At 44.2% G+C, this 15,827-nt stretch overlaps 1 protein-coding gene across 3 annotated transcripts in view; it reads left to right on the top strand.

Annotated features, from left to right (window-relative positions):
• Wdsub1 (WD repeat, sterile alpha motif and U-box domain containing 1) overlaps positions 1-15,827 on the top strand; it is a 33,558-nt gene continuing 17,731 nt past the window's right edge. For 2 of the 3 annotated variants that reach the window (XM_036184922.1, XM_036184919.1), the window contains exons 1-5: positions 1-192; positions 4,350-4,770; positions 5,659-5,843; positions 9,175-9,267; positions 13,279-13,372. In XM_036184922.1, coding sequence (XP_036040815.1) covers positions 4,373-4,770; positions 5,659-5,843; positions 9,175-9,267; positions 13,279-13,372 — 770 coding nt within the window. In that variant the 5' untranslated portion in view covers positions 1-192; positions 4,350-4,372. Of the gene's footprint in view, positions 193-236; positions 415-4,349; positions 4,771-5,658; positions 5,844-9,174; positions 9,268-13,278; positions 13,373-15,827 lie in introns of those variants that run through there. The other variant, XM_036184921.1, reaches the window with a different exon arrangement.

Raw genomic sequence — 15,827 nt, 5'->3', positions numbered from 1 at the left:
GTGACCCGGCGAGCCAGGCCGTACCCACTGAGCAGCCCTGCCCGGAGGCCCAGCCTCCAGGCTCCGGTGGTGCAGCCTGGGTGACCCAGAGCCCCGCGGTGCGCGCGCTGTGCTGGCGTGACCTGGGCCGGGGCCGAGGCGCGCGGGGAGGAGCCGCCCCGAGGCGGGACGCGCAGTTCGGGTGCGAGGGAAGTGAGTGCGGGTTGTGCCCCGGGCTGCGTGCGGGGCGGGGGCGGGACCGGGCCACCGGCGGGCTGCGGCTCGCACACCCCGCTGGCCTGCGGGCTCGCCCGGCCTCCTGCGCGCCCAGAGCGGGCGCCGGCTCGGAAAGTCTCCCGCTGCACCTGCATCTGGGGATTTGGACCGGCTCCAGGAAGCGCCACCTGAGATTGTTTTCCCAGAACCTGCTCGAGTGTTCGTGTTTGTGTTTTTAAGGCTGTGGGAGGGAACGGGGTGGGGGTGGGAGGTCAACTTTGGGGAGAAGATGAAGCTGAGAACATAGAGGGTTTTATTTGTAGAGATGTCCGTAAGTTAGGTGAAGAAAGGAGATTGTGCATTTGACAAGTCCAGGTCCCATCTGATCCTGAGGGATGGGCACAGCCACTATTATTGTTGGTTTGTTGGGTTTTTTGAGACTAGTTAGGCTGGCCTCATCTCCTTGTTTAGTTTTGGGTGATTCCAGTAGTCTTGAACTTCCCATCCTCCTGCCTCTGCCTCCCTGCTGCTGTTGTTACAGGCTAGTGCCACCAGGCCCAGCCAGCATTATTATTTTTTAAGTGTTCCGTTTTTCCACTGCTAGAGTTTTGTTTTGGAAGCTCTGTTTTCTAAATCATTTCATGATAGTTGTAATATGTAATATTTAAAGGCAAATCCACTTATATTTGGAAAAATAAATACTAAACGACGTTTTATTTGAGCACATTAGGTACCTGGCACTGTCTTGGCTGCTGTGGTTAGCGATGAGCAATATGGACGAGGTGCCTACTTCTTTGTGGAAGAGGGACTCGTGGTCACTGGCAGCGGGACTGCACACTGGTGTTGTCACGTCACTGTAGTAATCAGTATGAATGTTTGTCAGAAGGACATAGGACCTAACTGTACAACTTCTCATATACCCAAAGGCTACATGCACGTGTGCATACTGCTGTATATTACAAGAAATGGAACCATCCTAAATGTCTGTCATCAGACAAATGGATTTTAAAAGATTTAAAAAATCTATACAATAGAGTTGTACTTTGCCATAAAGAAAGTGAAGTCATGACTTTTGTAGAAAAGTGGATGGAGCTAGAAACGTCCCCATTAAGTGAAATAAACCAGACTCCCGCAAACACTGCCTTTCTCTCATTGTGGATCCTGAACTGTTAAACTTGTTAGTTAAGAAGTTTAAAGTTTGTTCTTTGACAATTTCATGTACATAATATGTACATAATGCATTCTGACTGCTCTCATCCCTTACTCTTTCTTGACTCCACCCTACCCTCTGGTAAACACCCCTCCCCCCACTTCCCCTGCAAAACTCTTTCCCACCTTCTTGTCTTTTTGTTTGATGATCCCCTGCGAGTTTTACCAGGTCCTTCTTTGTGGCTGTGGATTTAAAAGGATTCATTTGAGCCTAGTGGCTCAGCAGTGGATACACAGTTGAATTTGTCCCCTTCTCCCAGAATCTACCATTGGCCAATAGGAGTAGTGCCCATGAGCTGCTCCCTGATCCTTGACTTAGGAACCAGTCTTATGCAGGCCCAGTGCAAGTAACCACAGCTGCTGTGAGTTTGTGATCACAGAGGCTGTGTTGCATCTAGAGGGTGGAATTTCAAAGCACTTGTCTGCGGCCTCTTGAATTCTTTTGTTCCTTAAACTGTAGAAGGGATGGTATCAGCATCTTGTTCAGGGCTGACTCCTCAGCTTTACTTATTCTCAGCGTCTTGAGTAGCCATGAGACTCAGCACTCACCACTGCTCATGGCAAAGAGGTTTCTGTAGGGCTGAGAGTACCATTTGTCTATGGTTAGGAACATAGATAGTTAGAAGGGCAGTTTGACACATTGTCAGTTAGGCTAAACAACAGTAGTAAGTTTTTCCCAAAGACTGACAACGTCTCCAGGCATGGATTATGGACAGGTTTTTCAGTACTGGGCATGGATTCCCTCCTGTGGAGCTGTCCACAGATCCAATCAGAGGGAGATTGGTTATCCCCATAGCAGGTGTGCCACTATCACACCAGTGGGTACATCTTGCCTGGCAGGTTGTGCTCATAGCTCATAGAGTTTCAGCTGGGTAAGACTTGTCTTTTCGCTCCAGCAACCTTCCATAGCATCATCTGGCACTCAAAGCTAGCCAGCAGGGAAGAGGTTTCTAGGTCATTTCCAGCTTGATTTCTTTGACTCTTGGAACCAAGCGGTGTGGACCTTCAGCAGTAGAGCCTTACAGTCTAATTCTAGTGGACAACCAAGGAGTGGCAAGTGCTCTTGGGGGCCTCTGAGGCTTCTCTGACAAACAGTCGCTATGAAGTGTGATGGTTTGAATGAGGATGGCCTGATAGATTCATATCTTTGAATGCTTGGTCTGCAGTTGGTGGACTGTTTAGGAAGGATTAAGAGGTGTGGCTTTGTTGGAGGAGGTGTGTCCCTGACGATGGGCTTGGAGGTTTCGAAGGCCATGGCATTTCCAGTTCACTATCTTTCTGCCTCTTGCCTGGGGATCAGATGTGAGCTCTCAGCTCCAGTGCCATGCCTACTCGCCTCTGCCATGCTCCCCACTGTGATGGTCATAGAGTCTAACCCTCTGGAAATGCACTAAAGTCTTCCATAAGTTTTCTTAGTCTTGGTGCCTTTTCACAAAAATAGAAAAGTAACTAAGATAGGAGGCGTCCCACATCGGGCACTCAAGATTTTCCTCAGTAACTTGGTGCCTCTAGGGCCGTGTTAGCTACTCTTGCAAGTTATCTGCCTTTAAACTTTGATACTTTTCAATTGGGTATCCATATGGCTTTTGACATACCCTTCGCTTTGGTTAATACTTCCTGTCTCTTCATTCACCGCCCAGCTTAAACCTTCCTGCCCCAGTATTCTCTCATCTCTACTATATGTTGAGTAGCCCATGAAACTCTCTCTCTCCTCCATTGAAGTCTCCCTATTCCCAATGTCCCCTTTCCAGTTTCCTGGCTTCCACAGGTATCCTAAGTTAAACACATAACACTGAAGAGTTGAAGCTAGGATTCTGGATCTTATATTTGTGACGGGTGGTGATATGTGGGTCATACAATTAGGAAGGAGAACAAGAAAAGCGAGGAAACTCGGGATGGGAAGAAAGTAATATGTATGACATGCGGCTGGAGAGATGGTCCAGTGGTTAAGAGCACTGGCTACTCTTCCAGAGGACCTGGGTTTGATTCCTAACAGCCACACAGCAGCTCATAACTGTCTATGAACTGCCAAATCCAGGGCCCTCTTTGGGTGTCTGCTGACACTGCATGTGTGTAGTGCACAAACATGCATATAGGCAAAACATTCATATTCTGTACACACACATATACACCACACACATGCATATCTATATTGCAGGCACACACATATGTACTACACACACACACACACACACATATACACATATGTATATGTGTCTATATGACATGAAGGCAGAAGGGGGTTATTTCCAGAGGGTCCAGAGATCAGAGAGGAAAGTGGGGAAATTCAACAAGACAAACTGAATGAAAATATCACGATGAAGCCCATAAGTATATGCTAGTTTTAAAAAGCGAATCTAAAACTTACCTCGAATAAACAACAGGAACACCAAAGATTTGTAAATAAATATTGCTGAATTAAAAAAAAAGGAATCAGACCATATGTTTTTATGAGCTATAGTGAGGAATTTGGACTTTAAGTTTTTAAATTTTGTTTTTGGATTGTGTATGGTCTGGCCAATTCTGTTTTCTTGGCATCTTGGTCTCCTCGCCTCAAATCTTTAGTGTCTTCATGCAAACCATGACGACACAGCCACAATTTGAATGGGATTTTGGGGATTTCTCCCCCATCAATAGCTCATGTGTAAAGCAAACAGCCTTGGCTCTCCTGTTTCACAGTTAAGAGTGGAAATGTTTTCGAGTTGAGATGAACAGTTTTGAAGTGAGGCCAGCTTTTAGGCTCCGAGTCTGTTGGGTAGCTATCCCCTGCAGAAGAGATACTCTTGTGTTTTCTGTTCCATCATCCCCTCAAATTATCCCAGGTACTGAAGTGTCCTTCAACATGGGGACGTAGGCATCTTCGTTGGGTAGATTCCTTTACAGGAACTTGGATTTCCCTGGTCCCTAGGATGGCACGTAACTTTGACCTGTTTACAAACGCACAGGCTGTCTTCCCTGCGTGAGGAACATGGTGAAGCTGATTCGCACACTGGCAGACCACAGCGATGATGTCAGCTGCTGTGCCTTCTCTTCGTCCCTCTTGGCTACCTGCTCCCTGGACAAAACCATTCGCCTGTACTCCCTGAGTGACTTCTCGGAACTGCCACATTCCCCCTTGAAGTTTCACACCTACGCTGTCCACTGCTGCTGTTTCTCTCCCTCAGGACACATTTTGGCATCATGTTCAACAGACGGTACCACAGTGCTTTGGAGTGCGCACAGCGGACAGTCCCTGACGGTGATGGAGCAGCCGGGTGGCAGCCCTGTGCGGGTTTGCTGCTTCTCGCCGGACTCGGCTTACCTGGCCTCGGGGGCGGCCGATGGATCTGTTGTCTTGTGGAATGCGCAGTCCTACAAATTATATAGGTATGGCTGTTTGAACCCTGTCTGGCTTGAACTCTGTTAAAATTAAGTTTTACTTTTTACACACAGTTGACCATTTTAGTTGAGATTGTTAAGTACATTAGAAACACAGCCTTCGTGATAATGACAGTGAAAACCATCTAATAATCTTCTTCCTGCTTGGCATCTGCAGAGCAGGAAGGCCAGCTGGCCAAAGACTGTTGCTCCTTTGTGTTCTTAGAGCTGAAGAAGGGGGATGCTTTTCGGTGATGGTAGGGGGTTAGCCTAGTCTAATCCGGCAGCTCAGAATGAGTGTGATGTCTCTGTTTTATAGAAATGAACGCCCGCAGTTAGCTAGCCAGGCTTGTGATTTCCACCTCTGTGGCAGCTTCCTTCCTGCATGTGATTAACACTGCACTAATGGCTGGATCCTAATCAGTTTGTTTACCTTCCTGAAGATCAGTGTTACCAGGACAGCACTTTTGCCCTCTTCCCAAGAGAGTCACTGTGCACCACATGTTTTTTAATAGTTTGTTTGATTTCAGTACAGAAATTGAATGTGCTTTTTATCGTAATAATGTGTCTTTTCAGTAAAAATCATTCTGTATATTTTAAGTATGGCCATTGTTACTCTTCGTTGTTTTCCACTTTTTTAGGTTTGGGGTTTCAGTGTGTTCATGTTGACTTGCTATGAGAATATAAAGATGAGGATTATAGTTTCTCTGGTCTCTGCAATCTGGACTCATAGGTATAGCTAACAGATATGAAGCCTCCCTGTCAGTTTATAGCATGAGATGCTTATTTGGTAGGCATCAGTCACCAATTCTGGTTGTCATAACGGCTGTCATTGTAAAAGGGACTCTCTGTCATATAAATAACATCTTATCTCCTCCTGTTCTGCTTTGGTTTCAGGTGTGGTGGTGTCAAGGATGGCTCCTTGGTGGCCTGTGCGTTCTCTCCTGATGGAAGCCTCCTTGTCACTGGCTCCTCTGGTGGAGATTTAACAGCCTGGGATAATCGAATGCGGTGTCTGCACAATGAGAAAGCTCATGACCTGGGGATTACCTGCTGTGACTTTTCCCCACGGCCCCTTTCTGGTTGGTCAGCTCACCCTTTTAAGCACTGGATCCCTGTTTGTAATTCCTCTGACTTGGTCCTTTGCGTTTCCATCCAGCAGTAGCACAGAGCGTCTCTCCATTCTGTTAGGGAACCATCCTTGTCTGTCTTTCTAGATCAGAACAAACCGTGAAGAGCTGTCGTATGAGAAAATTGTCTTCTTTTTGTCTGTACAGGACATTTCTACTTGTTACAGTAGATTCAGATTCTTTCAATGTGGGATTTTCACGGGCTTCACATTGCTTTTACTTTCTTTTTTTAAAAATTGGAATTGAGATAGAAATTAGAAATTTTTCTTTTTCTTTTCTCTTTTTGGTTTTTCAAGACAGGGTTTCTCTGTGTAGTCCTGGCTGTCCTAGAACTCACTGTGTAGACCAGGCTGGCCTCAAACTCAGAGATCCACCTGTCTCTGCTTCAAAGGTGTGTGCCACCACCGCCTGGCTTAGCCATGGGAAATTTACAAATTGGGAAAGGTTTGGGGAGATAAAGTTGATAAGGAACTTATGCAAGTCGGGGGATGTGTGTGGATCTCCAGCACCACACAGCAATCCAGACGCAGTGGTGTGTGTGTGTGTGTGTGTGTGTGTGTGTGTGTGTGTGTGTGTGTGCGTGCGCGCGCGCTCCCGAAGTCTCAGCACTGGGGGGGGTCTGGGGCTTGCAGGTAGGAGCCCAGCTCGATCAGCAGGTCCAGATTGACTAAGAGAGCTTGTCTCACAAATTGTTGAGGAAGCCACTTGATGTTGGCCTCTGGCTCCTTGTGTGCATGTACACACAAATAAACATGTACACACACCAACATGTACACACACCAACATGCACATACACCAACATGCACACACACCAACATGCACACACACCAACATGCACACACACCAACATGCACACACACCAACATGCACACACACCAACATGTACACACACCAACATGCACATATACCAACATGCACACACACCAACATGCACACACACCAACATGTACACACACCAACATGTACACACACCAACATGTGCACATACCAACATGTGCACATACCAACATGTGCACATACCAACATGCACACACACAAACAAGTTGGAAATAGAAGGATCATTTTTCCTTTACTAATTTAACCTTCCAAAAACTGATTAAGATGTTTGACAGCATAACTAATTTTTTAAAAAGATGGGACAAGAAGTCCTAACTAAACTCTTGGTTTTAAATGAAGACATTGGCTTGAACAGTTAACCTTGTTCATGTTCTTTTTCCTTTCTTTTTATTTATCCTATGTGTCTTTTTATCACGTATCTGAGGCCATTCATTTCCTGTCCCTTCACACCTACCTTCCACCCCTGCACACACACACCCAAATAAAACAAAATTTAAGAGAAGAAAATGAAAAACGTCTCGTCCTGGAAGCTGCAGTGTGACACAGAACGTCACGCAGTGAACCCTTGCCCACACGTCTACTTGCAGACGTCCATTACAGAGTCATCGGTCTGGTCGAGGCCTGTGTCAGAGGAGATCCTCTGCCTCTGCCCTCTCTGGTCTTGTCCTCAGATCAGAGCTATCTGTGGCAATAAAGGAACCACACAAGTAATTAAACTTTTTCTGGCAGATGAATATATTCCACCCATTACCTTTAATGTTGATTGAATGAGAACAGGTCCAAATTAACAAAACATTTTCCCTTTATTACACCAGCAGTTCTCAACCTGTGGGTTGTGAACCCTTTGGCAAACCTCTGTCTCCAAACATATTTACATTATGATTCATAACAGTAGCGCAATTACAGTTATGAAGTAGCAACAAAAAGAATTTTATGGCTGGGGGTCACCACGGCATGAGGAACTGTATTAAAGGGTGGCAGCATTAGGAAGACTGAGAACCATTGTGTTAAATGAAGCCTTTGAACGTTGGCATGTGGAACATGGGGTTCAGCACCCATGTGTGGCTGGCTGTGCTGTTGGCAGCTTGGCACAGACAGCAGACAGAATGGCTTCGGCATGGCCCTTGTCCCAGAGCCCTCAATGGCTCAAGCACCGTGAAGGTCCAATTTCAGATCCCTAAAGCATCGTCTTCTCAGCATATTGTACCTAACCCTAACTGAAGATCAGTCCTGGCTTCGGACATCCTCTTACCACACAGCCTGCCTCCATTCCTTCACTGTATTGAATTTGCTTTTCAAGCAGTTTCCCTAGGGGCCCTTCACCTAGACAGTGAAGCCACTGAACCGGACCACTCAGTTAACTGGGGTTTGGAACAGACTGCTGATCTGCTCCCGAGAATAGGGTAGCAACTCGGTGGGAAAGCACAAAGATTTTATATGATAGTAAGATGGGGATTTAGTCTAGTAGATACATAATGAAATTCTAAATTCTCTAAGAAAACATTATCTAGTGGCATCTTAGATGCCAACTTGATTTGATTAATTTTCCTACACTGTGTAATATTTTCCACCAGATCAGCTGAATTGATATGGTTTTATATTTATAAATTCAAATTTTCCTCTTGATCAAATCCATTGGAAAATAAAATTTCACTATTATTCTATGTGCATTACAGCAGCCTTTTAAGAGCTTGGTACTTTAGAAGGCAATTACGTTGGGTTTGATTAACCATTTAATATTCTTAAAATAGCTGACTTTTCTAATTTTTTTTCATTAATGATAGCTTCATAGCCTCTAAAATTCAGTTGGAAGATGTTCTACTTTGGTGGCTAATTGGTTTTTACAGCTTTGAGCTATAGCATAAAAGAACTTTTTTTATTTTTATTTTATTTTGTTTTTTTTTTTTTTTTTTGAGACAGTTTCTCTGTGTATAGTTTTGGTGCCTGTCCTGGATCTCACTGCTCTGTAGACCAGACTGGCCTTGAACTCAGAGATCCACCTGGCTCTGCCTCTGGAGTGCTGGGATTAAAGGCATGAGCCACCACCACCTGGCCAAGGACTTTTTTAAAATAGCAATTTCAGCGGGTGGTGGTGGCCTACACCTTTACTTTAATCCCAGCACTCAGGAGGCAGAGCCAGGTGGATCTCTGTGAGTTCAAGGCCAGCCTGGTCTACAGAGCAGCGAGATCCAGGACAGGCAGCAAAACTACACAGAGAAACCCTGTCTTGAAAACAAACAAACAAACAAACAAACAAACAAAAACCCAAAAAACAAAAAACCCAGCTATTTCAGAGTAAAGTTACAATCCTATATAATACCTGATTAGAAGAAATTCTGTATCGATAGTGTCAGCTGACAAACATTCATTGTTTACATGGCATAAATGAGTGGAATCAAAACTTTTGGTTTACAAATTCTTTGTTTATCTAACTTGCTGTTTTTAGGTGGAGAACAAGCCCTTCAGTTTTACCGATTGGCATCATGTGGTCAGGATTGTGAAATCAAACTCTGGGTGGTTTCTTTTACCCCTGTCTCAGGTATGTTTTAACTGTCTGAATTATTTGTGACCTACATAAAACTTTAATCTTTTTTTAAAACTTAAGATACTCTGGATATTTTAAATAATAGTAAAAATATGTCTTTAATCCCAGTGCTTGGGAGTCAGAGCCAGGCGCATCTCTGTGAGTTCAAGGCCAGCCTGGTCTACAGAGCAAGATCCAGGACAGGCGCCAAAACTACACAGAGAAACCCTGTCTTGGAAAAAAACAAACAAACAAAACAAAAAAACCACCCCCACCCCTAAAAAAAATCTTAGAGTTCAGGAGACGAGGCAGGAGGATGAGTACCTTCAATACCAGCTTCAGCTGTGTAACATGGACAAGGCCAGCCTGGGCTATGACAGACCAACCCCAGAAGCAAAGAGAAACTTTGATTGGATGTAAGAGTCTGTTGTCCACATCTGGCTCTGATCACACCCTCCTCTTCCATCCTGTCCTTGACTTCACTTTGAGTCTTTCAGTGGTTTTCACACTCTTGGTAAATGTTGAGTACACCACCTTTGCATTTATTTATTGTGGCTGCTCTTTATTGATGAGTGAGTCTTCCTCATGTTCGGTCTCATTTTCTCCGGTGGTCTTTCACTCAGGACACGTGTGGTAGTCTGCTTTGGGCTGTGTATTCCTTCAGTGTCTCTCTAATGATTCTTCTCTCTGGGCTCTCTTTCTGAACTTCCATTAGATGGCTGTTGGACACCTTGAATGGATTCTCCCAGCCACATACACATTCATCTCTCAATCTATTGAATCTGTATCTTTTTGTGCTTTTTTGAGGAAATCATTCACTTTTAGTTTTTTGAATCGATCTCATCAATTTCTAAAAGTTCATCTTTAAGTCATTTCATTTTTTTCTGAGGTTACTTATTGGGGCTGGAGAGATTGCTCAGTGGTGCAGTGTGCTTACTGCTCCTGAGGAGGACCTGAGTTCAGTTTCTAACACCGTGTAGGATGGCTGTGTGGGTACCTGTACTCACATGCTTGTATCCACACATGCTCATGTATATATAATTAAAAATAAAATAAATATATGTTAAGAGTTATTTCTTGTTATGGGGGTGGGCATGAATGGTATGTGTGTGGAGGCCAGTGGGAAACTGGAGGTGGTTTCTGCCACCTTCATGTCGGTTCTAGGAACTGAACTGAGCTTATCAGACTTCTGTGACAAGCACCTTTTTACCCCTGAGCTATCTCACTGGCCTTTTGCTTTTTTATAGTTGGTTTTATAGTTCATTTAATGAATGAGACAAGGAAGAATTTTCCAAATTCCTTCTGTTCTCATAACCCCTGGGCTCCGCCTATGCCTGCCTACATTTATCTCCACACCATTTCCTTCAGATGCCCAGTGACACTGTTTGCATCTAGAGAGTTGACAGCAAGGGTCTCAGGAGCTCACTGCCCACAAGGCCTGTAGGATGAAGAGGTGTGTGTGCCTTCTCGAGAAGGAATTGAGGCCAGATGGGTGTCTTGTCATCAGCTACCGTTTTCCTTATATAGGTTTCTCCTGGGGAAAGTCGCCTGCCTGGTACAGCAGTGCGGCATACCGTGGGTGGGGGCCGAGAGGACTGAGGTAGACAGTGAGTGTTTCCTGTTCAGATTCTGGGGTAATGGTTCTGTTTCTGACCTTGTTTCCATGGCTGTTGATGGTCTGTCCAGTCTGAAAGGCTTTCCTGGGACGGAATGCATCCTCTTCAGGTTTAGCCCCTCTGCACTGGGCTGTGTGCCCGGCAGTCTGTTTTCTGACCTTCCACAATTGGTTCCAGCTTCTCTGTGGATGCCTCCTTCCCAGGCACTTCTGTATGCATCCATATCTGACGAATTCATTATCATTTAAGGATTTTGAAGCTTTATGGCCAAACAACTTTTTGATCCACATGCCTCAAAATGGGTTGTCATTTGTTACCTAATAAGCTTCAGCTAGAATACAAACCACGGTTTTTGCCATGACTTATTTCAGAGTGTAAGGAAGAACCTCTTGAGGAACTAAGAGACTGTTCATGGTAGTTTACATGTAGTATCCTTTTCATCTAAAACATGATGGGGAGGTGGGACTTCTTCCTTCTCAAGTCTGTCCAAGATAATCCTTATCTCTTTCTTTACTCAGGTAAAATTCTGGTAAGAAATAGAAATACAGTCACATGTGTGGGCAGCCTAAATACAATTACCTTGAAATTGTTCAAAAGGAAAACCTGTGATACATTGAAAACTATCTTTACACACCACTCTTTAAGAAACATAGGGATCCTCTTGAGTGTTCAGGGAAAGCCTCGTAGACAGCATCTGTCACCGTGGGCACCTTACTCGGCTTCATGGTACTGTGGGGCACAAGCAGGCCCAGGCCCTGGATTCTTCTGAGCCATTCTCATGGGCAGGTTGCTGTGCGGCTGGCTTGTGTTTGACTGTTGGGATGAAAGCTTCCCAAGTTCACCCCAGGTTCTGGGGTCTGTCCCTGCTGAATGCTCTTCTCTGCTCTCCCAGGTACATGTGTCTGACCGCTTGGAGTGGGAGCCCTTTGCTGCTCTCCACAGCCTTCTTGTCTGGTTAAATGCTTGATGTCTGACACCTCAGCAGAGATCTTAGATCTCACCACTCGGAACTTTTTTTTTTTTTTAAGCTGAGGACCGAACCCAGGGCCTTGCGCTTGCTAGGCAAGTGCTCTACCACTGAGCTAAATCCCCAACCCCCACTCCATAACTTTTTAGGGTTGTTTTTACATGTTGGCATCAGAACACACTGAATTCTGTCTGTTGACTTTTAAGAGAGTTGTGTTTATTTTCTGTAATTCTAAAGATTTTATGGTTGTACTTTTCTCTCCCTTTATTTCAAGACAGTGTTTCTCTCTGTAACTCTGGTTGTCCTGGAACTTGCTCTATAGCCCAGGCTGGTCTCAAACTCAGAGATCCACCTGCCTCTGCCTCCTGAATGCTGGGATTAAAGGTGTGCACCGCCATGCCTGGCTATAGCTGGAGATGTTGTAGATTTACAGAGTTATAAATACCATTGATTTATGTACAGAAAGACAAAATGTGTTGATAATGTCAGACTTTACAAAATACAAGCACTTTTTTTTTTTTTTAGGCTTTTAGGCAGTTTTTTTTTTTTTTAAATCTTATCAGGCACTAAAATTATGCATAGTTCACATATTTAAAAGTTTTAGTGATTATAAAATTGCACTAGCCTAGTCTTTGCTTGAGTATATAATTTTTAAACAAAATCTGTCATTGGCAGCACTAATTGGATTTAATGGAGTATAAGAAAAAAAAATCTATTATTGAAGAGTGTATGTGTGTGGTATGTGTGTGTGGTGTGTGTGTGTATGTGTGTGTGGTGTATGTGGTATGTGTGCATGTGTATGTGGTATGTGTGGTGTGTGTGTATATGTGTATACATTTGTGTGTGTGTGTGTGTGGTATGTGTGTATATGTGTGTGGTGTGTGTGTGTGTATGTGTGTGTGTGTGGTGTGTGTATATGTGTGTAGTGTGTGTATGTCGATGGTGTGTGTGTGGTATATATGTATATGTGTGTGGTGTGTGTATGTGTGTGTGGTGTGTGTATGTATGTATATGTGTATGGTATGTATATGTGTGTGGTGTGTGTGTGTATGTGTGGTGTATGTGTGTATGTAGTATGTGTGTGTGGTGTGTGTGTGGTGTATGTATATGTGTATGTGGTATGTGTGGTGTGTATGTGTGTATATGTGTGTTGTGTATGTGTATATATGTGTATGGTGTGTGTATATGTGTGTATGTCTGTGGTGTCTGTGGTGTGTGTATGTGTGTAAACCAGAGATTAGACTCAGGACTGCATCTCCAGCTGTTGTTACTGAGTGTTGAAACCATCTCAAACCTATGGTATAATTATCTGCTATCTGTGTGGACACCTAAGCTGCATGAAGATTTTTATGACCTTGTCTTTTTGTTACTCACATTATTAAGTATAGAAATGAAATTGTACGCATAATCAACTTACTAATTTTCTCACCTTGTTAATTACAGGCTTTGAATTAAAATATAAAAGTACACTACGTGGGCACTGTGCCCCTGTTCTGGCTTGTGCTTTTTCCTATGATGGACAGATGCTTGTGTCAGGGTAAGCAATCTATACCGAGACCACTGATGCTCCTGAAGCAGCCCTCTGCCATTGTTTTGCTTACATTCAGCTATTTATTGTGTGAGCATGCACGTGCCACAGTATGTGTGCGGAGGGAGGCCAGAGCACAGCTTCCATGGTGTGGGTTCCAGGGCTTGGCCTCAGGTCACCAGACTTGGTGGTAATCATCTTTACCCGCTCAGTTCTTCCACCAGCCCAGTGGTTTCCCTCCTTTCCTGTGCTTCATATTTTGGGTCCTCTAAATTTTAACCATTGAGTGGTATGGGGGCGCCTTAGCGTGGTTAGTTTGGATTTCCTCAAAGCAGTGAGGTGAGAACTTCATTGTGATCTATTTCAGTAATGGAGATTTCCCCTGCATCTCAAGATGATCGCAGGTGAATTACACTCACTTCCAACGTAAACCCTGCTTTGGTGCAGCAGACAAATTGGGTGTATTTATATGTTGTATTGCTGTAGAGAAAGTTACTTTTCAATCTCACCATTTTGAATGTGATTCATATTTTTTTCTTCTAGATGTTCATAAAACTTTTAGTGTGTGGTTTTCTGTACATTCACTTTGAAATAACTACATGTGGCCTAATTTTTAGCTTGCTAGGAATTTTTTTAAAAACAAATTTGGGGGGTGAGGGGGGAAGATGTGCTCTGTGTGAAAAGTAGAGGATGACTGCAGGAGTTGGTTCTCTCCCTTTACCATATGGGCACCAGAGATTTAACTCAGTCCTCATGTTGTTGGACTTTTTTTGGATTGCCAGCTCCCAAATAATGACACAGGGACTTAGTATTAAGTATGAAAGCTTGGCCTTAGCTTAGGCTTATTCCCTACCAGCTCTTAAAACTTAAATTAGTCTGTTTACGTTAGTCTGTGTTCTGCCGTGTGGCTCGTTACCTCTCCTCCATGCCGCACATCTGACTCCCTCTGCATCTTGCTGGAGTTATCGGCCTCTTTTCTTCCCAGAGTTCCTATCTCTGCCCAGAAGTCCCGCCTGTCCTCTCCTGTCTAGCACTTGGCCCTTCGGCTCCTTATTAAACCAATCAGAAGGTGCCTTTCACACAGTGTACTTAAACACCTCACAACATCCTCAGGCATGGCAGCAGGCGTCTTGACCCACTGAGCCATCTTGCTGGGCCAGGACTTCTTCTTGAGACAGGGTCTCATGTGTAGCACTGGTTGGCTGAAACGTGGGGCAGGCTGGCCTTGAACTCTTGGTAATCTACCTGCGCCTCCTGAATACTGAGATTGCATAGTACGAACCACAGTGGTCAGCAATGCCAGGGATCCTTTGAGCTTCTTAAATCTGTAGAAGAGTGTTCCATCAATTTGTGAAAATTCTTACCACCTCTGTTATTGCCCTTGTCCCTTTCCTCTCCTCTAAGGAGCCAGTTAAGTGCAGATTGGACCTTCCGATATTGATATTTTTATTGTTTATGTCTTCTACATTTTTTCTGTATTTTTATGTGTATGAATGTTTTGCCTACCTATGTGTCCGTGTACCATGTGTATGCCTGGTGCCCACAGAGGCCAGAAGAGAGCATCGGATCCCCTGGGACTGGAGCTACAGCTGGTTGTGAGTCACCCTGTAGGTGCTGGGAATCGAACCCAGGTCCTCTGCAGGAACAGCCAGTGTTCTTCACTGCTGAGCCGCCTCTCCAGCCAGTTTGTCTTGTTTTGTTTTGTTTTGTTTTTCGAGACAGGGTTTCGCTGTGTAGCTTTGCACCTTTCCTGGATCTCCCTCTGTAGCCCAGACTGGCCTCGAACTCACAGAGATCCGCCTGCCTCTGCCTCCCGAGTGCTGGGATTAAAGGCGTGTGCCACCACCGCCCAGCACCAGTTCGTCTTTTGATACTTCATTCTTGATTTCCCCTTTACTAATGCTCTCTTCAGCTACTGTGCTACTTAAAATTTATTTTAGTTTTGTTTAGTTTTATTTTAATGATTGTTTATGTATATTTTTTATGTGTATGAATGTTTGCCCACATGTATGTAAGTGTACCAAGCGCACATGTCAGATGTGCTGGGGCTGGAGTTATGGATGGTTGTGATCTACCATGTGGGTGCTGGGAATCGAACTCAAGTCCTGTGGAAGAACAGCCAGTGCTGCTGACTGCTGAGCTGCCTCTCCAGCCCTACTCTGCTGCAGTTTATAATCTTCTGACTTCTAATTTTGCTTAAACTGTGGCTCTGCAGTTTCTCATTGGCTGTTTTAGGCTCTTTTGACCAGTTTTGTGGTTAGCTGTTCTCAGAGCATTCATTTTCGAAGCTTGATCTTAGGAAGGTTGATTTGAACACACATGCTTGATTCAATTACTTTATAATATTTTTTCATAAAATTTATATTACAGTTTGACAATCTAGCCTATTTTCAAACAAAAACAAAAGATATGGTTCCTTTGTTGTTTAGATTTTAAAAAGTTCCTAGACACTTCAGTAAGACAG

This window comes from Onychomys torridus, chromosome 4 (assembly GCF_903995425.1).
Source record: "Onychomys torridus chromosome 4, mOncTor1.1, whole genome shotgun sequence".
Classification (NCBI taxonomy): Eukaryota; Metazoa; Chordata; class Mammalia; order Rodentia; family Cricetidae; genus Onychomys; species Onychomys torridus.
Note: the sequence above shows the minus strand (reverse complement) of the source record. Positions and strands in the feature narration are given on the sequence as shown.